Genomic DNA, 23,384 nt, shown 5'->3' on the forward strand with positions numbered 1-23,384 from the left:
ACTCTAATCATTAAATTAGAAATTATTTATTTTCTTATATTCATATCTATCAAAAATCATATAAGCCTTTGACTTCGTCAAGTTTTATTTCAAGATCCTTGAAAAGTATTTTATTTATCTTATTAACATAGGAAATATTAAGAAAACTCCCTAGTAATCATACTTTTATAATGTAAACTTATACTAATGTAATCAAGAACAACACAGAAAAAAAATTGCTTAATCATAGTAAAAGTTCACATTAATTGAGTGTTCATTTTATGCCAGGTATTGAGCTTAAGAGCTTTAAACATTATGTATTTCATAACCACCATGTTGCACCTAGAGAACTGAGGTTTGGTTTCCTATCTTGCCCAAGTTTGGATAGATAGCAAGGACAGACTGATGGATTAGAAAGGAGGTCTTTTAGCACCAATTCATCTAGTTGAGGAATTCTTAAAAGCTATACAATGGCACGCTTCTTTGACTTGCCTATGTTTACTTGTGGAAGAAAGATATTTCCACCCTAGTTAGGTACATATTTGAAATCTTCCCTAACCTATCTTCCAACCCTATCACAGCATTGAAGCTGGTCTCCCTTTAGTCACCGATGACCTCTGAGTCGTTTAGCTCCATGGAGACTTTTCAGTCTACCTCTGCTTTGACCTTCATCAACATTCAGGACTGCTGAACACCCCCTTTCCTTGACTTTATGACCGATCCTCTCCTGTTACCTGTGGCAGGCAGTGCTGGTGCTATTCAACTGCTGTCAGCAACCCTTTCTTCCTTGTTCAGCTCCCAGTACACAGACTGCAAAGCAAGACAGTTCACCAGATTCTCTTGCAGCTGGGAAGGCCACGTGACTTGGTGCTGACGAGCAAGACCTAAGGGAATCTGCCGGGGAGCTTCTGAGACTCATTTTTCCTCTTTGACAAAAGGAAAGAGGCACACCAGAAAACCTTTCTCTAATCATCCTGACTGATCCTACTTTTGATAAGATTTGATTGGATATATTTTTGAAACCCGTTTTTTAGATATGGTTGTTTAAAATATGAGCTTCCCGGGTGCCTTAGTAGTAAAGAATCCTCCTGCAATGCAGGAGACATGGGTTTGATCCTTGAATCGGGAAGATCTGCAGAAGGAAATGACAACCTACTGCAGTATTCTTGCCTGGAGAACTCCACGAACAGAGGAGCCTGGCAGGCTATAGTCCATGGGGTTGCAGAGAGTCAACACAACTTAGTGACTGAGCACGCATGCATGTAAGAATATAATAACCTCCACTGTTGCATATCTTGCAAACATGAGGGGAAATTCAAGAGAAACCCAAAGATGGCATCTCAGACCTCTGATACAGCTATCTCCAAGACTTCCTATTAAGTATACAACAAACATTTTTATAGCTTAAAGTCTATTAGTCAGCCAAACAGCTCTCTGTCTCTTTGGCAAGCTCCTCCTCTTCCATTGCGCCAGTATCTGCTGGAGTTCCTGAGGGTCTGATCATAAATAAAATCCACTTTTCATTCTATGCTCTCTCATGAGCAATGTCACACTCATATACAGCAATGCCTCAGAAATACTACAAGTTCCATTACAGACCACACCAAATACTGGAATAATGTGAATAATAAAAATTTTTTGGTTTCTTCAGGCATACAAAAGTTATGGTTGCACTATACTATAGTCTATTAAGGGTGCAATAGCATTATATCTAAAAAAAAAAATGAACACACCTCAATTTAAAAATACTTCATTGCTAAAAAATGCTAACCATCATTTGACAATGCAGAGATGCTACAAAACTTCACTTCATAAAAAAACACAAGATCTGTGAAACATAGTAAAAGAAGGTATGACTGTACAACTTGACTTACCATCTATATACAACTCAGTGAATAGCATTGAACGTGAGGGCTCAAAGTTCATTACTTCTAGTCCAGAATTTTGTTCTGGGTTAAAGACTCATAATACAACTTCTTAATTACTATCACCTCTTTTTTCCTGAAGGAAGCTAATTTATTTGCATTTTTGTGTTTTGCTGTTGTTCAGTTGCTCAATCATGGCTGAATCATTGTAACCCCACGGACTGCAGCGTGTCAGACTTTCTTGTCCTTCACTATATCCTGGAGTTTGCTCAAACTCATGTTCATTGACTCGGTGATGCTATCCAACCATCTCATCCTCTGTTGCCCACTTCGCTTCCTGCCCTCCATCTTTCCCAGCATCAAGGTCTTTTCCAAGGAGTTGGCTCTTTGCATCAGGTGGCCAAAGTATTGGAGCTTCAACATCAGTCCTTCCAATGGAATTCAGGGTTGATTTTCTTTAGGATTGCCTGGTTTGATATCCTTGCAGTCCAAGGGACTCTCAAGAGTCTTCTCCAACACCACAGCTCAAAAGTATCAATTCTTTGGCACTCAGCCTTCTTTATAGTCCAACTCTCATATCTGGACATGACTACTGGAAAAATCATAGCTTTGACTAGATGGACCTTTGTCAACAAAGTCTGCTTTTTAATATCTCTGCTGTCTAGGTTTGTCATAGCCTTTCTCCCCAGAACAAACATCTTTTAATTTCATGGCTGCAGTCACCATTCGCAGTGATTTGGGAGTCCAAGAAAATTAAACCTGTCACTGTTCCCATTTTTTTTCCCATCTATTTTCCAAGAACTGAGGGGACTGGATGCAATGATCTTAGTTTTTTGAATGTTGAGTATTAGGCAGATTTTTCACTCTCCTCTCTCACCTTAATCAACTGATTCTTCAGTTCCTCTTCACTTTCTTCCATAAGGATGGTGTCATCTGCATATCTGAGGTTATTGATGTTTCTCTCTGCAATCTTAATTCCAGATTCAGCTTCATCCAGTGCAGTGTTTCATATGATGTACTCTGCACTCAATATTCAAGCAAGTTTGGAAAACTCAACAGCGGCCACAAGACTGGAAAAGGTCAGTTTTCGTTCCAATATCAAAGAAGGGCAATGTCAAAGAATATTCAAACTACCACACAATTGCACTCAATTCACATGCTAGCAAAGTAATGGCCAAAATCCTCCAAGCAAGATGTGAACCAAGAACTTCCAAATGTACAAACTGGATTTAGAAAAGGCAGAGAAACCAGAGATCAAATTGCCAACATCCATTGGATCATAGAAAAAGCAAAAGAGTTCCAGTAAAACATCTACTTCTGCTTCATTGACTATGCTAAAGCCTTTCACTGTGTGGATCACAACAAACTGTGAAAGATTCTTAACAAGACGGGAATACCAGACCATCTTATCTGCCTCCTGAGAAACCTGTATGCAGGTCAAGAAGCAACCGGTAGAACTGGACATGAAACAACAGACTGGTTCCAAATTGGGAAAGGAGTATATCAAGGCTGTATATTGTCACCCTGCTTATTTAACTTCTATGCAGAGTACATCATCTGAAATGCCAGGCAGGATTAAGCACAAGCTGGAATCAAGATTGCTGGTAGAAATATCAAGAACCTCAGATATGCAGATGACACCAGCCTTAAGACAGAAAGTGAAGAGGAACTAAAGAGCCTCTTGATGAAAGTGAAAGAAGAGAGTGGAAAAGCTGGCTTAAAACTCAACATTCAAAAAACTAAGATCATTAAAAAAAAAAAAAAAACTAAAGTCATGGCATCCAGTCCCATCACTTCATGGCAAATAGATGGGGAAACAGTGAAAACAGTAACAGACTTGGGCTCCAAAACCACTGTAGATGGTGACTGCAGCCATGAAATTAAACTATTTTTAATGAATTTCATGAAATGAAATTTAAAGATGCAAGCTCTGAGAGTTGGTGATGGACAGGAAAGCCTGGTGTGCTGCAGTCCATGGGGTCACAAAGAGTCACAGTGACCGAGTGACTGAACTGAACTCCTTTGTCTTTTCTAAATCCAGCTTGTACATTTGGAAGTTCTCAGTTCACGTACTGTTGAAGCCTAGCTTGAAGGATTTTCAGCATTACCTTGCTGGTATGTGAAATGAGTGCAATTGTGCAGTAGTTTGAACATTCTTTGGCATTGGAATGAAAACTGACCTTTTCCAGTCCTGTGGCCACTACTGAGGTTTCCAAATTCACTGGCATATTGAGTGCAACACTTTAGCACCAGCATCGTTTAGGATTTGAAATAGCTCAGAAGGAATCCCATCACTTCCACTAGCTTTCTTCATAGTAATGCTTCCTAAGGCCCATTTGAATTCACACTCCAGCTTGTCTGGCTCTAGGTTAGTGATCATACCACTGTGGTTATCCAGGTCATTAAGATCTTTCTTCTACAGTTCTTCTGTGTATTCTTGCCACCTCTTCTTAATCTCTTCTGCCTCTGTTAGGTCCATACCATTTCTGTCCTTTATTGTGCCTATTTGCATGAAATTTTCCCTTGGTATCTCTAATTTTCTTGAAGAGATCTCTAGTCTTTCCCATTCTATTGTTTTCCTCTATTTTTTGCAATGTTCATTTAAGAAGGCTTTTTATCTCTCTTTGCTAGTCTTTGGAACTCTGCATTCAAACGGATATATCTTTCCTTGTCTCCTTTGCCTTTCGCTTCTCTTCTTTTCTCAGCTATTTGTAAGACCTCCTCAGACAATCACTTTGCCTTTTTGCATTTCTTTTTCTTGGGGATGGTTTTGATCACCACCTCCTGTACAATGTCATGAACCTCCGTCCATAGTTCTTGTGGCACTGTCTATCAGATCTAAACCCTTGAATCTATTTGTCACTTCCACTGTATAATCATCAGGGATTTGATTTAGGTCATACCTGAATGATCTAGTGGTTTTCCCTGCTTTCTTCAATTTAAGTCTAAATTTTGCAATAAGGAGTTCATGATCTGAGCCACAGTCAGCTCTCAGTCTTGTTTTTGCTGACTGTACAGAGTTTCTCCATCTTCAGCTGCAAAGAATATAATCAATCTGATTTTGGTACTGACCATCTGGTGATATACATGTGTAGAATCGTCTCTTGTGTTGTTGGAAGAGGGTTTTTGCTATGACCAATGCATTCTCTTTGTAAAACTCTGTTATCCTTTGCCCTGCTTCATTTTGTACTCGAAAGCCAAACTTGCCTGTTATTCCAGATATCTCTTGACTTCTTTCTTTTGCATTCCAGTCCCCTATGATGAAAAGGACGTCTTTTTTTTTTGGTGTTAGTTCTACAAAGTCTTGTAGGTCTTCAAAGTACCATGCAACTTCAGCTTCTTCAGCAGTAGTGGTTGGGGCAAAGACTTCAATTACTGTGATACTGAATGGTTTTCCTTGGAAGTGAACTGAGATCATTCTGCAGTTTTTGAGATTGCGCCCAAATATTGCATGGAGTACCCAATGAGGGGTACTCCATTTCTTCTAAGGGATTCTTGCCCACAGTAGTAGATACAATAGCCATCTGAATTAAATTCGCCCATTCCTGTCCACTTTAGTTCACTGATATCTAAACTGTCAATGTTGACTCTTGCCATCTCCTGTTTGACCAATTCCAATTTTTTAGGACATAGAGAATTATCACTGAGGTTATGTGTAGGTTTTTCCCCCAGTGTTATCGAGATATAATTGACATACAACAAAGCATTAGTCCAAGGTATATCATCTTCTCTCAAATATTTTAAGGACACCTTGAACATAACATGTCCAAAATAGACCTCACGATCTTCCCTTAGAAGCCTGGTCTTTCTCTTCCAGTGTCTTCTTTCTCAGGGATATCCAATATGTCACCAAATCCTAACAATTTTTACTTTCTGAATAGCTCTCAGGTATATCCACTTTTCTTGGCCTCAATCAACCCTGACTTTTACATGTATAGACAAATGCAATGGCCTCCTCATGGGTCAATCTATATCCACTCTGGCTCCTTTTATTCCATTCTAAGCTGCAGCTAGGGTAACACATATGTGCGTGCATGCTCAGTCGTGTCTGCCTCTGTGTGACCCATGGACCGTAGCCCACCAGGCACCTCTGCCCACGGGACTCTCCAGACAAGAATACTGGAGTGGGTTGCCATTACCTCCTTCAGGGGATCTTCACAACCCAGGGATTTAACCCGCATCTCCTGCATTGGCAGGCAGATTCTTTATCACTGAGCCACCTGGGAAACCCCAGTGACACACACACGCAAACATGCAAAGTCTTTCAGTGCCTCCCCATTGGACTTAGGATGAGCGCAGGACTCCCAGAGCCCACAGCATCCTGCGTGTTCTGACCCGTGGATGTCTACAGTCTCATCTCACGCCAGGCAGCCCTTACTCTGAGCTCCAGCTACAGTGACCTGTCAGTCCCACCTGCGTGCAAGTTTCCCTTCTGACACATGAGATCCCCCTGCCTGGAAACCTCCACTCCCTGATAGGCCTTGTTAATGCTACTCATCCATCAGTCCTCAGAGCAAAGGTCATACTCCCAGAAAAGCTCTCCCTAATCTCTTCAAAAAAAGAAAAATCCCCTTTTATAGGGTCTCATCATAGCACAATGTACATCATTCAAAGCACTTGTCACAATGGAAACTGGACACTTGCTTGTGCAATGTTGGTTAGTGTCTTCTCCCTCCACCATATGATAAACTTCAGGAAGAGAGAGGAGGGGTTACACCTAGCAGATACTCAGTAACTGCTTGCTGACCTTATAAATGGTCCTCTAGATCGGGAACTGTGTGAAGCCATGACTGCGCTCTCTGCTCTGGGGTACTTTCTCTTCCACGGTGTCTGCTCTTCTCCTTGTGTTTGCTACACAAACCTTTTTCAGAGGAGGCCACTGACTGTCCATGAACAGACCCAACGAGTCCCTTTATGTAAACTGCCTCCTTTCCCAGAACGCCCCACTTACCCTGTCAATCAAAATTCTATCCGATTTAAGACCCATACTTTGATCAAGCAGCACAAAGCCTTTCCTGATCATTTCAACCCACACAGTTCTCTCCTCTGATGAATTGACAGTATCCATAGAATTTATTTGGTACTTTTTACATACTACTTTACACTGTAAAGTAATCATTTATGTGAATAAGCCTAATCTTCCCAATTAGACATAAGCTCCATAGCAGGCACCATGTCTCACATTTCAGGGTGGTTTTCACAGTGCTGAGCACAGAGCAATGTACACAGGAGTTATGCAATGAATTCCTGGTACCTGAGCAAGAACTCGGCTCTATCCCTGACACACAATCAGCTACAAGGATCAAGCTTCCACTGGCTGTCTTCCCCCAATAAAAGTTCAAGGGATAATAATGTCCTACCCACTTGGTCTCAGAGAGCCCCCTGGTGGATAACACCTCACTTTTTCCATTTCCCCCATCACCAGATTAACTTGCTGTTCCACATGTCATTCTTAGTATAGAAGAGCTGGCTATACATGTCCCCCCATGAACAGATGAAGACACAGATTTAGAAATAACAGAAGTAACACTGTTTGATAGCAGTGGTTTCCCAATGAAACATTCAACGCCAAGAAGACAATGGCAGATTGTAGAGATCCACATTTCCATTTACTGAGCAGTGTTCATGATGTGCCAAGTCACTATGCTGAGGAAGTACTTCACACAGACCTAAGCCATTAAATCCTCACAACAACATTTGAAGTTATTGCAGAAAGAACTATTTCCATTTTCTAAATGAGAAAACTTAGTTTTAGGGAAGTTAAAGAACTTGCTTATGGTTAAGCTAACTGGCAATTTGTGCTGAGCTCAGATGTGAACTCACATACCCTTAACCTCAAAGCACATGATTCTACCCAACCTGCTAAACCACCTCCCACATGGAAATTAGGACCAAAGCCTGATGTAGATAGTTTAGTTAACTAACTAGATTCTCAGAGACTTAGATAACTAACTAGAGACTTTAACAAACTAGATTCATTATATTCTAATAAATATAAATGATATTATGAGGATCCTTTAAACCAAAGAGAGATATGAGATATAACTTCCTCCAAATATATATTTTAATTAAACTCATATAATAATCATAAGGGATTTCATATTTGAAGGATGATATTTCAGATTAAGAAACATTAAGATTTTGAAATGAAAAAAAAAATTGGTTTCCTCATCCTGAGTTAAAAAACTCAATTAATACTCATTATGTAATTAAGTAGAAGGTCAAAAACAGAACCACCAAATTTGTCTACTTGCCTAATGAAAATAAAAATTGAGATCATGTCTTAGCATGTGACTCCAATAGTCAGTCCCCTTTTAGGTTAGTTTCCCAAAGTGCATCTGCAGTGACACTGATAAATGGAAATCGAACAAAGTATACCTGATTAAATCTGTCTAACATTACTAGTAATCAAAGAAACACAAATCAAGATGAGATATTGTTTTTTATCTAGTCACCTCTATACAAATGTTATAGCATTCAATAACAGGGTACAGTGTACTTTCATACATAATTAGTGGGAATATTGAAAATTTTTTCAAGCCTTCAACCCATTACTCCCCCCTTTATGAACTTACTCTAAGGAAACAGTCACAAATATAATAAAAGATTTATGTGCAAGGATATTCATGTGGTATCAGAGTAGCAAATTCATAAGATATTCACAGTGGTCATCTATAGTTGTTAGAATTGCAGGTGATTGTTTTTATTTTTATTATTATTTTATTTTTATTTCAATAATTGAATTATTTCTATATACTTATATTCAAGCCATTTCCAGTCAGTGTTCTATAACTGTTCTCAAATATTCTAAAAATATCACTAGCCAATAAGATTACTACTAACAGCGAGAGGCAAGTAAAACTTATTTCAATTTTTTTTTTCCATTTATTTTTATTAGTTGGAGGCTAATTACATCATTGCAGTGGTTTTTGTCATACATTGAAATGAATTAGCCATGGATTTACATGTATTCCCCATCCTGGTCCCCCCTCCCACCTCCCTGTCTGGGTCTTCCCAGTGCACAACTTATTTCAATTTTGAAATCTGTTTTCTAACACAACTCCAGTTGTCTGTTCACCAAAAGAAAATCTCCTAAGAATTTCTAGTTTGCCTATTTGATATCTTATTCAGTTATTGGTCTTGGTATTAATAAATCCATCCAAATTTCCACTTACCTGGGTTGGATGTGTACTGCATTGCAATCATTAGCATGGATGATGCAGAGAGATTAACATGGGCAGGAACGCCTTCTCTCCTTGAGGAACCCACTGAAACCAAAATTATTTTGATTAGACACAATTTATACATATATTTGTAAATGTATATTTGTTTATATATTTTGCTGCTACTTTGCATAGGGCATGAGAGCTGAAAAGAAACTTGAAAAAAATCAACAGAAGTTTTGCATAAATAAAATCACAAAATTTGTCCTGGCATACAAACACTACCATAGTCTTTATCACAGGCATATTTAGTGAGAATCTTCAAGGAGCAGGAATAATGTCAGAATGTAATGTAATAGTTTTATAAGAATTTTACTTAGATGTGATCTCTGTTTCCAATATGTTTTTATCTAGGTAGAAAAGAAAGAAAAAACAAAATTCTCTGGGTATCCAAGTACAAGGCATGTTGAGGTTTATCCCAATAAGAAAGTAAAACTAAAAGGTTTTTTTAACACGCCTTGAATGTATTAAGAGATGCAGATGAAAGAGTCTACTTATAATGGGCAATATATTCACTTAGTAACAAACATAAATTTTAAATCATGCATAATAAAAAACAGTATATTAATTTAAAAATTATTTTCAACTCTCACTTATCATTAAACAATTTTATTCAAATCTTCACATGTAACTTCAGCAGCAGCAGCTTAATCGCCATGACAATCACTCTTTTACTTTTCCAGAGCTTACCATTTTCATATCCACCTGAGTTGTTTGAAATAAAGCACTTTTTGAATCTGTGAATAATGCTGTTGCTGGACATTTTATCCTGTCCCACAGTATTCAATCACAAGGTCAGCTGGATTTTTCAAAATTCATCTTATAGCAGTAAAATTGTGAATGCCATGTGATAACCACTTACATATTGCTTTTAAGACATCTTTAAGTGGCCTGTTTACGAAGACTCCAACACTGTTTCAAATCTCTCTTTTTTAATGAGTGTATCAGGTAACCTCTATAAGCATCCAGAATAGCTCTGATGGAGGTCATTCGAGGTAACATGTTGTCTCCAATGTACTTTATTATTCTAAACACAGTAACAGAGAGGGCCCACAATAGAGAAACTTTACAAGGACTCAAATAGAAAATAGAACTCCTTTTCTGGGATAATTGCAGAAATAGCAGAAACCTTGCCTTATAGTTGGGCTCCTGTGGCAAATGGTCAGGAAAGCACAAACAGAACAGTAGATAGTGAATAAACACCCTCATAAAGTCAACTCTCAATTTCCAACACATACTGCAGAAGACCACCAACACAGACAATAAGAAAAAAGCAGATAGCCCTAAAATCTGTCTTATTTTAAAACATTAAAGTGCAATGTGTAGGAATAATATCTCACCTACAGCCAAAAAGAATAAGGTAACATAATAAAATACATGTATAAAAGAAGTATTAAAGCACTAAAAGAGATTTATCATATAATGAAGACAAAAAAATTTAACATGGTTCTCTTTTATTTTACATTTAAAAAATAAGCACCACAATGGACACTGTGGCCATTATAATAGCTTTATAGAAATACACAAACAAACAAAAATGGATCTATATTTAAGTCCCATTTACCTGAGTTGGTTTTTATTAATCACTTACTGCTGGGCTGCTGCTAACCCACCAAGCCAGTGATACTCAGGAACATAAATTAGCTTGGTTATACAATATAAATAAGTATTAATACTTATACAAAGATATGAAGATCAGTTCAGTGCTCTTAGATGTTAAAGTTGATGAACTAAGTATGATTAATCAAGGAAAAAATATCTTTGGGCCAAATTAAGACTTTAGCTTAATTCAAATTGGGCTTCTTCCCTGCTCAGACAGTAAAGAACCTGCCTGCAATGAGGAGTAAGTAAGTGTTAGTCGCTCAGTCATGCCCGACTCTTTGCGATTCCATGGACTGCAGATTTTCCAGGCAAGGATACTGGAGTGGGTTGCCATTTCCTTCTCCAGGGGATCTTCCCAACCCAGGGATCGAACCCTGGTCTCCTGCACTGCAGGCAGATTCTTTACCGACTGAGCTACAAGTTCAGTTCAATGCAGGAGACTCAGGTTCAATCCCTGGGGGAAGAACCCCTGGAGGAGGGCATGGCAACCCACTCCAGTATTCTCGCCTGGAGAATCCCATGGACAGAGGAGTCTGGAGGGCTACAGTCCATAGGGTCACAAAGAGTCAGACAGGACTGAACGGCTCATACTAATACTTGTTCAATGTGGCTTCAGGGCCCCCATATCTAGAGAGTCTAACTCAGCTGGGAAGCAGGAAAGCTGCATTTAATAAAGACATCAAATGATTCTGACCAAGTGAACCTTGGAGCTACATTTGAGAAGTACTACTAGAGGGATGAGGATAAGAAAGGAAATACTTCCAGGGCAGTCCAGCGGTTAACACTCTGCCTTCCAATGCAGAAGATGCAGGTTTGTGCCTTGGTTGGGGAACTAAGATACCATATGTCGCAGTGTGCAGCCAAAATTTTTAAATAAATAAAACTTGGGAAAAAGAGAAAGGAAATATTTAATAAGGTGTCCAGATGTGGGAGGAATAATTGCACACCCTTGGGTTCTTTTGTTAAAGGGGAGAAAAGCAAAAGGAAGTGTAGCCTTCAACATAGGCGAGGAAAAATAATTATATGTATACTATATCCATTCCTTTGGGGACAAGTGTTTCACCTTTGTATAAACTCATTTCAAACTTAAATTATAAGTGTTTCTTAAAAATGAAAACTACTATTAAGGGAGGCTGAGAATCACTGTGCCTGAAGGCACAGTGGGAGAGATGCCCAAATATCTCAGATGATTTAGGTGAAGTTCATTTGGAGAACAGTCCAAATGGCTTGGTGACTTTTGGATGTCCCTCCTAACCCCTACAAATCCATGCCCTCCCTCAAGAAAGGTCAACACCAAAGCCAAGTGTGTTCCCCTGACTCAAGCCCTCGGAAACCGACTCTAGCACTTCTTTAAACAGACTGTTCCTTGCAATTTCTTAGTCTTCTAATGGACTGAACAAAGTCACCACAATTCCAATTTATAAACATGCAGAGGCACACATCATTTACTGAATCTCGTTAAAAAAGGCATGATGAAAACAGACATGCCGCTTGTTCTCATGAGAGTTTATAAGGTCAAAGCTACATATAATGGAAGGAACCAGAGAATTAATCAAAATAAGGAAATTTTACATGCAATATTGTGCTCAGGAAATACAATTAAGTCTTAAGACCTATTTCTCTTAAGACCTGATCCTCTTAGCACTACCAAAACAATTATTACATCATCCCCTTCTTCTATGAACAACAACAATTTCTTAATCTGTTCCTGCATTTTATAATTCCTAATATGTTATCAGAAATAGCTCTTATATGATTCTCAGCCCAAAAAAAATATATAGAGGAAAAACCACTTTATAAAAGAGAAATCAAATTTTGCACCAGAATACCAACCTAATTATTAGGACTATGGTCTAAGTCACTTGACTTCATAGCTAATGCTCTAGTCACTTACTCAGTCACACAGTATTTTTTCAGTATCTCCAACATATGAGGCATTATTCTAGACGCTGGGACACAGCTGTGTATAAGTCAGGCAAGTCTTTGTCTTTATGAAGCTGTAATGCTAGAATTGTGCTGTACAATATAGTAGCCACATGTGGTTAAATTTAAACTAATTAAAAGTAAAGTAGGCATAGTGGTAAGAATCTACCTGCCAACACAGCGGACATGGATTTGATCCCTGGTCCGGGAAGATTCCGCATGCCGTGAAGCAACTAAGCCCATGAGCCACAATAACTGAGCCTGTGCTCTGGTGTCCACGAACCACAACTACTAGGCGCTTGCCCTGCAATAAGAGAAGCCACTGCAATGAGCGGCCAGCGCACCACTCTTTGCAACTAGAGAAGGCCCCTGTGCGGCAACAAAGATCCAATGCAGCCACAAGTAAAAAATAAATCTCAAAAAGGAAACTGAATTAAAAATTCAGGTCCTCTGTCTCATTAGATATATTTCAAGTGCTCAGTTCCCACATGTGGCTAGTGGCTACTCTACTGAACAGCACAGAATTTTATATAACCTTTCCATGACTGCAGACAGTTCTGTTGCTATTCTAGAGGACAGGAAACAAATTCGTGTGAAGAAATACAAAGCAGGGCAAGGAAATAGGTAGAAAATGATGGAATGTCCTATTTGAGCTTGAAGGTAAAGAAGGGCCTCTGGGAAGCCGTAATACGGGAGCTGAGACTTGAAGGCAGTGAGGAAGCAAATCATGTGACCATTTGCAAGAAGGGCTTGTGAGACAGAGGAAAAAAGCCTGGAGCAAAAGCAAAGCCTGGTGCCTTTATGAAACTGCAGCAAGGCCAATATGAACCCAGCAGAGTGAACGCCAACAGAGGCAAGGGATGAAGTAGCAAGATACCCTGGGGCCACACGGCAAGGCAGAGGTGCTGGATTTGATTTGCAGGAGTGATGGGAAGCTACTCGTTGTTTCCAAGAAGGAAATGACATAATTTGATTTCCATGTTTGGAGGATAGCTCTGACTTTTTGGTGGAGAGCAGGCTCTGGGAGGGCCAACAGTAGAGGCTGGGAGACTAGCTCAGAAATGATTGGATGCTATCTACCTTTTTAAGGGGTACAGAGAAGGGAATCACCTGGAAAGAAAAAAAACATTCTGATGCCAGTTCTGCTATACAACAGAACCATTTCCTGTGCTGCCTGGATTAGCAAATAGCCTCTGTTTGTGTAAGCAGAGGTAACTGTGCTCCATGAGACAGGGTTTGAGCATAAGATACCTGCGCTGCCAGGTCATATCAGTTCAACAAAAGATACCATGACTCTGAAGTCTCTGCAGCATTAAAATATACGCTAAGATTGGAAGAGAAATAAAAAATCATAGAGACAGGATTACCCCTCAATACTGAAGAGGTGTTCTGTCAGGTTCTATGAGATCAAAACCTGGTATAACAATTACTGTTATTACATGACACATTCTCGGGAAATATTCCCAAGCCCCAGCAGATGACCCCTTATTTCAAGCAATATTTAAGATGATGAAATTTCAGGTCAACATGTAATTTTGAGCAGAATATTGGAAAGGGTTGCAATGAGATCTGACATGCCTGTCATTTTACTGTGTGTTTTGGTCTGTTATAAACTGGTGTAACATCAGACAACATTCAAAGGCCATTCTCATATGTTATGCCATGGCCTTCACAACAAACACTGTGATGCAGACAAAGAAAGTTATAATTATTCACAAATTTACAGCTAAAGAAACCAAAGTTTAGATAAGACTGTGAGATTTGCCAACAATCAAAGGACTACAGTTCAGTGCTTCTGGATTCCTATTACAAAATATTTCTCATAATTCAATATTAAAGCTCCTATCGTATACTATTATATAGAATTGGTGCTTTTGAATTTTGGTTGGAGAAGACTCTTGAGAGTCCCTTGAACTGCATGGAGATCAAACCAGTCAATCCTAAAGGAAATCAACCCTGAATATTCACTGGAAGAACTGATGCTGAAACTGAAACTCCAATACTTTGGCCACATGATGTGAAGAGCCAACTCACTAGAAAAGACCTTGAGGCTGGGAAAGATTGAAGGAAAAAGGAGAAGGGACGACAGAGGATGAGATGGTTAGATAGCATCACCAACTCAAAGGACAAGAGTTTGAGCAAACTCCAGGAGATAATGAAGGACAGGGAAGCCTGGCATGCTGTAGTCCATGGGGTCACAGAGAGTGGGACATGACACAGTGACAAAACAACAAAAAAGTATAGTGATATCTAGCTTACAAAAACAGTCATTAGCTAATAAAACAGATTTTATATATAAAATACTACTTAAATTCATTAATATCTTACATTGGTATTTTACTGTGTTTTTTTCTATTATATTTACTTATTAGCATTTGGAAGATCATAGAACATAACATGCATCCTCTGTGGTAGCAGCAGAACAAAAAAATGATACAGGGCCAAAGGCTTAGAAGCAGATATTCAATTAAATCATACAATTGCTTTTAATTCCATGCAAAGATCTAAATGAACCTTTGTTGCCTAAGGGTAGGTGACTTTTGAGGAAATTAAAGTAGGAAAAGAAACTAGATGAGACTACAGTTCAGAATACCAAGAAACCACTAGAAGGATCTTTCACAGATTTAATTGTTCAGCTTTATTATTCACTTTAAAATAATGTATGCTACATCAAATAATGTTCATTTGGGACCTCTTTTCCTTTTCTCTGCCAACATCCAAACTTCAATTTGGCGCACAATACAGAACCTTTGCGAAAAAGAGAGATTTCCATGGTGAAATGCAAATAACTTTCTCAATTCTTATGTGTATATATATATATATTATACAATGCCTACTGCATACATATGGAATAAAAACAAGTGTATCTCAATATATATACAAGATATATATATCTTTATATATATACAATCTTAATATATATACAACAAAAACAAGTGTATCTTAATATATATATAATCTATTGTATATATATGTATATATACGACAATGTATATCATTTGTGTATATATATGTATACAAAACATAAATACAAATATATATAAATACAACTATATATATAAATACAAATATATATATACAAAATATAAATATATACAAATGTATATACAAGATATATACTTACCAATATATATCTTAATATATATACAAGGCATTAACAAAAAAAGGTTATGTCAAAGAAATTTTTATAATAAATTACACTTTGTTTTGTAGCACCTCAAAGGAGTTATTTAAAATAAAAGCACAGTACTTGGTTTATTGACAAAAATGGCATAATAGATTTAACTGATATATATACAGGGCTTTTCAACTGAAAGAACTGCAATACCTCATTAGGTCTACTTGAGAGTTCAGAGTTTCCTCTCCTAAGTCCTTAATGATATAATCACTTAACACCTGAAAAACTGTCCGTGTATCACATTTGACCTTGCAAATAACATACCAAAGTGATAAAACCTTTTTTGTCTTAAAGACTCAAGTACTCAGAAAATGCAATGTCCTTTATCTCAGGCCTGAAATAAAAATATCCCCATAGAAATCAAATGCTCCCCTCTAGTTCTGGTCAGAAATTTTTGAACATGGAAACAACTTCCCAAAATAAAACCAACATGGATGCAAGCAACAGACACACATTCTCATATCGATTCAGTTTGACATGATTAATCTGGAACCCAATTCCCTCCGTCTTTGGATCTGTGTCCTTTTTACCTACTCTGGGAAAATATAAGGACAAAAGAAACACCTGAATCATTTAACAGAATTTGGCTTTAAAGGTAAGTACCACAACTTATTCTCAAAGATTTAAAGATGACAAAGATTGGCTACTGTTGAATCTCAGGAATGATGACAAGAAATGAAACAGTCAAAACTAAAAGACTAAAATCAGAGCAACCAAATAAATGAACCAGATCAGCGATTGCATTGAAGGAAGATATGCCTCTTACATTAAAAAAAGATTGATGTTATTTAACCTAGAATAATTAAGCTAGAAATAACCTTAGAGATGGAACATTTTTTCTAAACCTCTCCTTCACAGTTAAAGAAAAATAGGATCCCAGAGACAGAAATGATTTGTCCCTACCCTTTAAATAAACACCAAGCTACTTCACTAACAAGCATTACAATTTTCACACAGATTTTATAAACTCAATTTACTATTTGCCAAGGCTCACACATTTAAATAAGTAAGGATTCCAACGTGACTACAGTCTATGTTTTGGAATACATTTCTAATTAATTAGAAACTAATAATCTAGGATAAAGAAACAAGTTGCCAGTTGTCACATGCTCAGTCACTCCTAAGTATAACCCCAAGGGCCTGATATATGTAGTACCTCTTCCAAAATTATTATTTCTAAGAAGGAAGGATATAGTGAGTTACACTTAGAAAGATACACACCCACCTGCTATTCTTTTCTTTTTAAAGTCTCTACTTAACTGTCGACATACTTCTAAAAAAAAAAAAAAACTATACAATTCTAAGGCTGTGTCCATGAGTACTTGTCAATAGAGTTACACAGAATGAAAAAAGAGAACTAAATTAAATATTCTAAAACAGAATTAAATATTCTATTACTTGAACAGTATAATCAGTCTGCTCATTTTTAATAGCTATATAATTTAGGCAGAAGTCAGACTCAGTTTTCAAGACATGAAAATTACAATTTCACAGCTAAAATTAAACTCAAGTGTAAAATAAGTAAATGTGGCTCAAAGGTACATTTGTTTATCAATTTTTATTACAAAGCGACAACTTTACTACGATCGTTAAGTGCATAACATTAAAACAGTAAAAAATGATCTCTAGGAACTGAATGTGACCAATACAGGCATTATTATAGAATGAGAGTCGAGAGGAGAGAATTAAACCAACATTTACTGAACACGAGGCATTATGCCAGCACCTACCAATGTTCCAGTCAGTCATCTCAATGGTCACAACACCCTTATGAGGCAGTATTATCACTATTCTCACTTTACAAACAGAAAGGTTAGGTGACTTGCCTAAGCTTATACAGCTAGTTGGTAGCACAGCTGTGATGGAATCTACATCTGTTTGACTCCTAAACCCATAATCTTTTCAGATTATCTACTGAAATATAAATTAATTAATCACCTATTTCTTTAAAAAATACTTTAGAAGGATTTTGATCATAAAAATCACCACCCAACTTCTTTTTTTCTCTCTATTATCACATTTGGATTACAAGCCCACAGAACTGTTTATAAAAATGAAGCAGAATTCAAATTGAATCCATGTTCATAACAGTACCTGGCATATGAGTCGGAAGCTTTTGCTTTTTTCAAAGTGTTCTTGTAAACTTTGACCCACTATGTTATCACAACACTCTTGTGAGGGAGAGCTGATACTATCATCATCCAATCTCACAGAGCAGATTATGGACAGAAGTGAGACTACAGAATATCTGGATACCCTGACTCTATCCATTGTTCTTCCCAGCACACCCTGTTGCCTTCAGATGCAAAAGGTAAGAATTTCTACATCCCAGACAACATTTTGCTCCATCTTTTTTCTAAAGTTGCAAAAAATATCCTAATTTATACGTAGGAAATGCAGACTGTGCTTTGACTCGTTCTTTCTTCCTATCCTAATAAGATCAAACTATGTACATAAAATAATTCTAAGGTATTATTGTCTTTTCCTGCCTTTGATGTTCACCATACTATTCATGCTGAGGTGATTGAGTTTCAATCAAAGCACATATATACAGCAGTGATTATATTATAATCTTTAAAATCTACAAACCTAAAACAGCAAAAGCAATTTCCATTCATACATCATATAACACATAAAAATAATCTAGTATTAGGTAAGACTGCACTTACGTATAGCCATTGGTAGAAAAGATGTGCTAAGATATTCAATAATATCCTTGTGCAGAAACGGAGGAAAGGTAGCTAAGGTTGATATCATCGTGTAGGGCAAAGTACTCAGAATATCATCATTGAGAAAGGGGAGCAAACACGTAGTTGTATAAAAGATTGACTGTCCAAGATCTACAAAACAAAATCAAGTAATCAGTCATTGAATAGCCTGCATTTAACAAAAAAAGCTAACTTTACATTTTAAGCTTTTATGAACTGGTTTAAATTACAAGCAACTATCACTCCCTTCTCTTAGGAGTTCTGTATAGCACCTGCACAGTATTTGATGAATGATAGAACTAAAAAATCCAAAAGTAACTGACTTGTGAACAACACAGGTTTGAACTGTGTGGGGCCATTTTTGTACATGGATTTTTTTTCAATAATTATAGTATCTGTAGCTCAGATGGTAAAGAATCCACCTGCAATGCAGGAGACCTGGGCTCAAACCCTGGGCCGGGAAGATCCCCTGGAGGAGGGAATGGGGACTCCAGTATTCTCACCTAGAGAATTCCGTGAACAGAGGCGCCTGGGGGGGTTACAGTTCCATGGGGTCACAAAGAGTCAGACACATCTGAGCAACTAACACTTTTGACTATTTTTTCATCTTCATTTTACAGATCTTTAAACTAAATGTAGGAGGAAGTTTGTGGTCAATTAGAGATCACAACAAATGGAACCCAAAGAACTAGGATTTGAGTCTTGATTCTATCCAAACCATTTCAGCTTCCTGCCCTTGAGTGAGTCATTTATCAAATCCTTTGTTTTTGAGGCAGAGACAGCAGCAGAAATTTCTGATTTTTTACTGCTTGCGGGGCGAGGGCAGGGGGAGGTGGTCAGTGCCTCTAACTCCCTGAGTTATTCAAAGGTCACCCATATCTATGACATGAGCTTTTCCTCAACACTTTATCCATCTTCAGACATATTACTCCCTGATTTCATAAATCAAAAGCACTTTCACGTGATAACGAATCCTGAAATCCCTTCAGCATCCTTACCTCCATTACATTTTACACAAGATAACCGTGGCACAAAGATGTTAAATTATTTTCTCACGGAAAGTTTCAGAAAACTCAAGGGCAAGGCTGGAAATAAAACCGGACTATTTCTGCTCCATCAACTGAACAATCTTCCTACATCTGAAGTCTCGGGCAATGAGGTAATTGGCATCTTCCAGCACAGTGGCAGATTCAGCACACACCAACGAAAGGAAGCTGTAAACTAATACTGCACAACCCTCTGCATTTAGTTATCAAATATCACAGAAGGACGTGCCCCCTAATAGTAATCTTTCTATCAACATTTGTGAGTGATAGGAACAATACCTACCTTACTTCATTAGGATTGTTAGGAGGTTTAAATGAACAAAACATAAAGTACCTAACATGGCACACAAATGAGTGCTCCACAACTATCAGCCGTTACTATGAATATGAATATTGTTACTATTATTATTACCTGCACAAGGAGTAAAAATATAAGACATTCAAAAATCACAACTATTTAGCGTTAGAAGGCAAGTAGACCAAATCACATCACACCGAGTATATGAGTATATATTTTCAGATTTCTGCATTTCACATCATCAGCCAAGTCTTGACAATGAAAACTTTTATCATTTTCGTATCCTTTATAAAAGAAATTATTAGATTTGTTTGTCTGGTAGCAGATTGAGCTTCTTAGTGCTACTTTGGCTGTTATTTTGATGTTATTTCTGACTATCATTAGAATTAATTTGCCCCCTCGACTGACAGCAGAGAGACATGCTGCACACTGGGAGGCGAGGGTCAGTCGACCTTGGGCTCAAACCAATGAAACAGAAAATTCACAAGTGTTTTATTAAGAATTGATTGCGGCTGTGCACAACAGACACCTCGGCTACATTTTAGTCTAGTTACAGAACACAGGTAAGGAAAGAAGCCTGAAGCTCCCCCCGCCCCACCCCGGGGTAATTTTCACAAGAGGAGGCTGAGGCCTGAGAACGGAAGTGTTTGCTGAAGATCACGTGAGAGCAAGCAGCCGAACCACAACAAAAACGCAGTTCTGCTGGGTACACTACACTGCCCCATGTGAGGACACAGCCTCCAGCCCTGAGAGAAAGGGTTCTCCAGCTCAGCGCATAGAAAAGTCACCCAGAGAGCCACTTAAAAATTCAGATCCTCAGGACCCACCCCTCAGTCACTCTGGTTCAAAAGTTTCAGCTCGGGAACCAGAATTCCTTTGCTTCCAGCTTCCTTGGAAATTCTGATGTTGTTCAGATCGACCAAAGCAGTGTTGTACTGTTTTATGAACCTCTAAGGGATGGTCTAGTGAGTTTTTCCTACCTTCTAAGATCTGTTATGCAGAAGAACACAGCCCATAGATAACAGAAAAGAGGAAGGTCACAAAATAGCTGTGCATATAAGAGTAAAATATAAATCATCTTCCCTGAAATTGTCACAATTTACACATGAAACTGCAGTTAGATGGGCTGTAAGATACCAAACAGAAGGCTTTTATCTTAATCAAGGAGCCCTAACAAGTGGCCCATCCTAGGGTCAGGCAGGCAGTCACAAAGGAAAAACACTGGCAAGTTCATCACCATAGTAAGCTCCAGTAATATTATATTCAGAGAGACATCACCTTTAAGTTCTCGGCTGGGATAGGATCACAACAAAAGTGACTAGGCTTAAAATAGCAGCAAAATTGTACAATAAACAAACTCACAAGTTTCAACATTTTTTTATATTCACTGTAATACAGAATCACAAATATAAAAAATTAATAATCATTATTTGACCATTTTTTTAAAAGCAGACTTTAAATGTTTGTTTAAGAACACATCTTACTAAATAAACCATTAAGCATTCTCTTAGGTGAGTTAGCCATAACTAAAAGACAAAATAACCCCCACCACCACCAACCCATTTCTCAAATTTCAACTTTTTGTGCAGTGAAACTTTGGTTATCATACCTCCATGGACCAAATTATCAGTGCTTTTAAAGTTAAGACTACTGATATATTAAAAGCTCATTTGCTACAAAAAAAAAAAAATCCTTTTTTCTCCTACATATAATACAGTAAGTCCCCTACATACAAACTTTCACATTACGAATTTTCAAATGTGCGAACATGTATGCCAGCTGCGGTACTGTACTACTGTGCTTTTCAAGGTGCTGTTTAATAAGATTTAAAGCGCTTTCTTTATATCTGTGTGTTTGTTTTTTATGTATTTTATGTGAAAAGTATTATAAACCTATTATAGTACAGCACTATATAACTATGACTGTGTTAGTTGGGTACCTAGGTTAACTCTGTTGGACTTATGAACTCACTGGACTCACAAATGTGCTCTTAGAGCATAACTCATTCATATATAGAGGACTTACCATATTTAATACTTAAGCAGTAGATATTTCTGAGCTCCTTTTTATGGGTTAGAAGAATCTGGTAAGCATGCAAGCTAATGAAATTGACTAAAGACTGCAGAAAGGGGAAGAGTTAAGCAAAGAAGCATGCTCTTGGGCTTCTGTCATAAAGCGCACTAATACATGTATAATATACACCATACGCAGCATGCATATACTATACACAGGATACAGCACCACTATACTATACTGTACTGTGTGGTCAACATTTTCTAAAAACCACTGATAGTTAAATTTGGAGAAGTTCCTAGAGATTCCTTCTTATCTAGTCTCCTGGGTTAGGAGACAGGAAAAACAAGTCCCAGGGAGATTCTGTGATTTGCTCCCCAAAATTACAGAATTAGTTAGTAGACTTGACCTGTCCTCCAAGCTACACTTCTTACATTTTTCTGGGGATGGACTTGTTTTTAAAACAACCCCCAAACCATAATTTCAACCAGTCGCCATGATAAGCAGGTCAGGGTGAATAAGAAAGTTCCTTTTATAGTTTTCCTCCTTTCTCAAGCCCATTGCCCCCAATGCAGACCCACTTGGATAACATCCCTCTGCCCATAAGACAGCAAAAAGATGATAGAACAAATGATAGAAACCATAATTAAGTTTCCGTGTAAGAAAGGCTTTAGCCACACAAAGACCTTTCAGGCAATGTACGATAGTAAGAGCAAGGGTCTCCAGTATCCGTAAGCGTACATGTATATTTTCAAAAGTTTTGATTAAATGCTCACCATGTTGGCCATGCTGTAGTAAAGGAACTAGATCCAGGAGAGTCACCAAAGTCACGTAGAGGCCTTGATAGTCCAAAGAGGGGTAGTCTGACAAGTGAGCATCACGACTTTGCAGGCCGCGTTCAGAGGGTGCATCTCGCAGGACGCTGTAAAGGAGGGAGCGAGTAACAGTAGGGTTGATGGAACTGACCTGCGGTCTTAGAGATGGGGTGAGTGGGAATGGCACAGGAAAAAGACACATGGTCATGGGCACTGTCAAATTGGAGGCATCTTGGTTTTCCTTCTTCCCTGTGCGGGACAAAATGCTGTTGGGGGGACAAAGAAAAAAAAGAGACAACAAAGACACAAAGAACAGCACATTACATTGAAATGACACTCTAAAACAAATAATAAAACACCAGATACACCCACATAAGATGCAATTGCCACACCGGCAGCGTCTACAAATCTAAGGCAGGTCGCACAGCGTCGTGCTCAGAGACACCAATAAGGTAAGATTTCCTTTGTGGAAGTTGCATTGCATCTCATGTGTTATCTGGTTAGTAAGGAGCAAAAATAGAAAAATGCATGTTTCAGTGCCAAACCCATGTTTTACAGTTTCTTGATTTGATGAAAGAGGGGGTTTCCTGGAAGGAAAAATCACGGCTTTAAGGAGTTTGGGTTTTTATTCCTAATTAAAAGGAGCTTTCAAAGCAAAGGAAGTTTTCAGCAAGACTATCATAATCAGGTAAGTAAAAACCTGCAAAATATAGGTATGGCACTTGCAGAAACAT

At 38.0% G+C, this 23,384-nt stretch overlaps 1 protein-coding gene across 12 annotated transcripts in view; it reads right to left on the minus strand.

Moving 5' to 3' along the window:
- The window catches only part of UNC79 (unc-79 homolog, NALCN channel complex subunit), a 270,926-nt gene that overhangs the window by 194,001 nt on the left and 53,541 nt on the right, over positions 1-23,384 (minus strand). For 9 of the 12 annotated variants that reach the window (XM_070477922.1, XM_020875952.2, XM_070477921.1 and 6 more), the window contains exons 3-5: positions 22,612-22,916; positions 18,440-18,610; positions 9,020-9,112 (exon numbers count right to left, since the gene is read on the minus strand). In XM_070477922.1, the coding sequence (XP_070334023.1) occupies positions 9,020-9,112; positions 18,440-18,610; positions 22,612-22,858 (511 nt within the window). In that variant the 5' untranslated portion in view covers positions 22,859-22,916. Of the gene's footprint in view, positions 1-713; positions 782-9,019; positions 9,113-18,439; positions 18,611-22,611; positions 22,917-23,384 lie in introns of those variants that run through there. The other 3 variants (XM_070477919.1, XM_070477917.1, XM_070477924.1) reach the window with 2 other exon arrangements.

The sequence above is a fragment of the Odocoileus virginianus genome, chromosome 16, assembly GCF_023699985.2.
Source record: "Odocoileus virginianus isolate 20LAN1187 ecotype Illinois chromosome 16, Ovbor_1.2, whole genome shotgun sequence".
Classification (NCBI taxonomy): domain Eukaryota; kingdom Metazoa; phylum Chordata; class Mammalia; order Artiodactyla; family Cervidae; genus Odocoileus; species Odocoileus virginianus.